The 5,228-nt window shown below is 50.7% G+C and overlaps 1 protein-coding gene across 1 annotated transcript; it reads left to right on the forward strand.

Moving 5' to 3' along the window:
• Nucleotides 1-314: 314 nt before the first annotated feature.
• LOC124652629 (putative protein phosphatase 2C 24) lies at nucleotides 315-1,196 on the forward strand. Its single transcript, XM_047191676.1, has 2 exons — nucleotides 315-709; nucleotides 773-1,196. The coding sequence occupies exons 1-2, from the start codon at nucleotides 315-317 to the stop codon at nucleotides 1,194-1,196; spliced, it is 819 nt and encodes a 272-aa protein (XP_047047632.1).
• Nucleotides 1,197-5,228: the final 4,032 nt, after the last annotated feature.

The following is a 5,228-nucleotide window of genomic DNA, read 5'->3' on the forward strand; positions in this document are numbered from 1 at the left end:
AAACTGTGTCAAACAACGACACTTATGGAAAAACAAAGCTAGTCCTAGTGAGACAGGGTTTAAGGCAACAAGATTCAGTATGTTTCACGCTTTGGGACCAGTGTTGCATGTTTCGTCAAGGAGCAGCGCAGCCGCACTTGTTGGCGCGCTCCCGATCCAGTCCGTCTTCGATTCAGAAATGAACTCGGTCCGGTCCGACTCCAAGTTCAGAAACACCCTATATAACATATCGCGCGCACGCATCCGTTAATCCGTACTAGTACGAGAAGTGGAGAGACTACGCCGATAGAATCAGTTAAGCTAGACGTCCAATAATGGAGATCGACATGCACACCCCCGACGCCCTCATAGGGTTGGCGTTCGGCATCCCCACGTCCGCCGGTGACGACGTCGGCCAGGAGAACGGCCACCGCTGGGACCCCATGGATTGCGACGAGGCGCCGCTGCCCGCGCGGACGGCACTGAGGATGGACTGCGACTTCTCCTACCTGCCGGACCACGACGAAGACGCCCACTTCTGCCACGCCAGGGCCGGCGTCGTCGGTGTCGCGGACAGGGTCGGGGGATGCCGCGGCGACGGCGTGGACGCCGCCGAGTTCTCGCGCGGGCTCATGGCCAACGCCTACAACGCGGTGACTGCAGCTGCAGGGTCCTCCTCCGGCGTCTGCCCTTACACGCTGCTGGAGATGGCGTACCAGAAGACGGTCGCGTCGACGCGCACGCCGGCGGCGTCCACCGCGCTAGTGCTGTCGCTGGCCGGCCAGGCCCTCAGGTGGGCCTACGTCGGCGACAGCGCCTTCGCCGTGTTCCGCCGCGGCAGGCTCCTGCTCCGCGCGCTCCCGCAGCAGCACTACTTCAACTGCCCGTTCCAGCTCAGCGCGGTCGGCGGCGACAGGGTGAAGGACGCGGCGGTGGGCGAGTTCCCAGTGGAGGAAGGCGACGTTGTGGTGGCTGGGACGGACGGCCTCTTCGACAACGTGTTCGACGCGGCGCTCGAGGGGATCGTACAGAGGTGCACGGCTTTGAGTCTCACGCCAGGCAAGATGGCACAAGCGGTAGGAAGACTTGCCTACGACATGGCTAGGAGCAGTAGGGAGTCGCCCTTCAGTGCCGCCAGCCGGGAACAACAAGGTACCAACTTCACCGGCGGCAAAATGGACAATATTACTGTCATCGTCGCCTTCATTGTATCGTAGCCTCCTAACAGGCTCCATGTAATTGATCTTACCGTGATGATATGATATTTTTAGGAGAACATGCAACTGGCTAAGTAGACGGCTCATATATCGAATTCTCTCGAATTCAATCGAATTTTTTTGCCTAACATGCGAGGCTACCTACAATCTTATAGGGTACACCTGTCATGAGAATACGAACATAAGTTTCCGGCTATTATAAGACTACTCATAGTGGGAGTAAGACTAGCCACAATGGGAATATCATAAGTAGTATCATGCATGCCATGTTGGCAAAAATCTGATGTGGCGCACCAATTAATGAGGTGAGAGATGAGAGTGGTATCATAATATGATACCGTATCATAGCATGTAAAACTAGAAAACTTAATGGCAAACACATCATGTACACACATTTGCATTGAGATTCTACAAAACATTAAATATGATGATATTATGATAGTAGTACTATCTTATGATACTATGCATTGTGAGGTTGGTATCATAAACTAGTATCATGTGCATGATACTAGTATATGATACTTCCCACCTCCTCTCCCAAAGGCCTTAGAACTGTCATCATGCTCATCGCTTGAGAGATTTGGAAGGAAAGAACTGAGAGAGTTTTTAGCAATAAATCCACTCTGCCTTCGGTCATTTTGCATAAGATCAGGGAGGAAGGAAAGAACTGGATTCTGGCCGGTGCAAAGAACCTGGCAGAGCTTGTAGGCTGATCTTTTTTGGAGGGGGAATCTTTCCGTTTGGAGCGGTGGCTCCGGTCTTTTCGCTTCCGCCTTTTGCGTTGAGGCCGTGTGGAGTGCAACCTCGGGGCTGATGTGTCGTGTCGTGTTGTATCGATTTTTTGGCCAGTTTTCCTTATAAATGGGCCAACTCTTTTCTCCTATATCAATGAAAGGCAAAGCTTTTGCCTCGTTTCAAAAAAAAAGATACTTCCCATTGTAACATAGGTGGTAACATCACACATCCCAAGACATTTTGGTGACATGTCATAACAATAAATGAAGAAAGAGAGTGATATGGTAACTAGCTATGTTACCATAACATCACACTTTTGAAGACAAGATAAGTCTACAATGCAATAAATATATGTTTGCATGACACTACACATATGTTACTCTTCACTATGAAGGTAGTAACATAGATTAGTAACATGTGCATATTACTACTCTATGTTACTCCCCACTATGACTAGTCTAAATGATGTATCTTCAATATTGGTTTCGTTGTGGCTTGTCTCTCTGTGCAATACTGATATATCTCTAATTAAATTTTGTATCCACTCTAGTTGATGCGCCAATATATGATTAGATTGCTTATAGTGGGAGTAACATAGCTAATAACATTACACATCTTAAGGCATTTTGGTGACATGGCATGCTAATAAATGAAGAAAGAGAGTGAGGTGGTAACTAGCTATGTTAACATAACATCACACATCTCAAAGCAAGATGAGTCTACAACATAATAAGTAATACAATGCATGATACCACATATAAATTACTACCCACTATGAAGGTAGTAACCTAGACTAGTAACATGACATATGTTACTAGTCTAAGTTACTCCCCACTATGACCAGCCTTAGTTCAACTGAGAGGATGCAGATATTTTGACAGGATTCTTTTAGACACGTGGCCTCCGATTCCGACCTTGTTTTATCAAGTACTACATCCGTTTTAAGGAATAAGCGTCCTCGTTTTACGTGTTTTTTGTTTGACCAAGAATTACTTCAAATAGATAAACATTGTTTGTATGAAATTAGTATCATTAAAAAGTTCTTTTCAATACGAATCCAACGATACTAATTACATATAATATAATCAAGATTTTGTTGCTCAAGTTTTATGGTCAAAGTTCGTCTTGAATACGCGTGCGCCTTATTCCTTGAAACGGAGGTATTAAATTCTAAAAAAAACACCACATTATTGCGGGAAGTTCGTAAACCCACCGCTATTCGGTGAAATTGCAAAAAAACAGTAGTATTGAGAGAATTCGTTTTAGTATAGATTGTTTCGCGTTTTTAGCCGTATTAACAATGTTTTTGGCAATTAGACCCACTATCAGGTCTACGTGGCACATAATGATGCTCGAATATAACGTTAGACATACCTAACTCTTGGATTTTTCTGTAAATATTCTCGGACCCACCACATCCCTAAAAACTCCTCTCTTCTCCGGCAACGGCGCCGCCGCTCGCGACCCCTAGTTCCGTCGCCTCCGTGTCTGCCTGCCCTTGTCCAGGCCGAAGCGTGCCCGTGCGCGGGCACCCTCGCTGGAGCTGGAGCTCGCCCACCCTTACCCAGGCTGAAGCTCGCTGTGCCCTCCTGGTCGCATTGGATGCGTAACGCAAGGCGCGGTGCCGAGCTAGAGGAGCGGTTGGACTGCCCCGCGCCGGCCACGGTGGTGCTCCTCCTCATGTTGGTACGCCGAGTCGAGGCGACGTGATAGGCAAAGGCTCTCTCGTGGTATGCTACAACGGTCGTGCTCTACGCGTAGCTCCAGCGGGCCGCGGCGGCGGCACATGCGCCCTACTAAGCAGCTATGATGCTGACCCGATGAATCCTCCTCGTCGACGTACGTCGACCCTCGCTGCGTCGGTGGCCATGGTGGCACTCCTCCCCTGCAGACAGCCTGAGCGGCGGCTGTCTCACCGGTACACCTCCGCTGCAGATAGCCTGAGCAGCGGGCCGCTGGTGACATGGACGAGTCAACGCTGAGTAGGATGGGGTGATTTTCGTAGGAAAAATAAAGAAAATGAAAAGAGACTGGAGCGGAGATTTGACAAGGGGAATCCTCCAAATTTACAAAAAAAAGCCCAATAATTAGATCTCCCACTCTTGCAATGCTTCCCTTTCGCCTGTAGAAGGATAGAGAGGGAGAGAGATATGCGGAATATGTTGGATGTATTATTGAGCCTCATGGGCGAGTATATATAGGCGTACATGGATCATCTTGGAGTGCAAGACAAGACACGAGATCTATCTCCATCCTAGATTAACTAAACCGTACATATACTCTAACACTCCCCCGCAGTCGTAGCGGTAGCGTCGTGAACAACATGAACGACGTGGACGGTCAGACTGGAGATAAACCGAAGTGGACACCAGAAGGCTGACACTCCGCCGCAGTCGTAGCGGGAGCATCATGGACGGTGTCGCGTCGCGGATGCTTGGACTGTAGAAGAAGCCGATGTGCTCATGCGAGGTGATAGTCCTTTGCGCCGATGTCGAGGTAGCCGAGAGCGTGTGGGTGCTGCAACTTTGGTCGAGGGAGCCGCGCGAGGGATTGCCGTGGTCGATGTCGTGGCCGGGTGCCGGTGTCGATGTAGCCGCAGGCGAGGTGGTGTAACATCCCAAATTTCAAATCAATGAAGGAGAAGAAGTTCAATACCCAAATTTTTGAACCAATGATGTCTACGCACGCTTCTATTCCTGTAGACAGTGTTGGGCCTCCAAGAGCAGAGGTTTGTAGAACAGCAACAAGTTTCCCTTAAGGCTGCGTTCGCTTGCTCCCGACCCGGCCGGTATTGGGCCGAAATCCACGTGGTTACACCGGTGTTGGGCCCCCGTGGTTTAGATACCGGCCCGCGCCTGAGACGTGTTCGGTTAAACCACGCCGGTTTTTTACTCCGCCCGGTTTTGGCTGAAACCCGCCGATTTCGCCGGTTTTTAGAAACGCTCCAGTAGACCCGTGGATAGGATCCCGAGGCGACGAAGCGGCGCTCCCTCTCGGCTCTAGCGATAGCGGCGGCGGTGGCGGTGACTGGAACGGAGGGTCGGAGGGGACGGCGGCGGCGACTAGACGGTGGCCGGCTGGAGGAGGAGAGCTCCTCGATGCGGACGCCGCCCTTCCTCGACGCGGACGCCGCCCTTCCTCGACGCGGACGCCGCCACGGAGCCCGACGGAGGAAGCTCACGATCTTGCCCTTCCCCGCCTCCGACGCTGGCCGGTAGAAGGTAAACCATCTCCTCCTCCTCCCCTCCACCTCTTCTTGTAAACCATCAGTTCGTGTTGGTTGGTTCCAGTAGCAAC

Source organism: Lolium rigidum, chromosome 1 (assembly GCF_022539505.1).
Source record: "Lolium rigidum isolate FL_2022 chromosome 1, APGP_CSIRO_Lrig_0.1, whole genome shotgun sequence".
NCBI lineage: Eukaryota > Viridiplantae > Streptophyta > Magnoliopsida > Poales > Poaceae > Lolium > Lolium rigidum.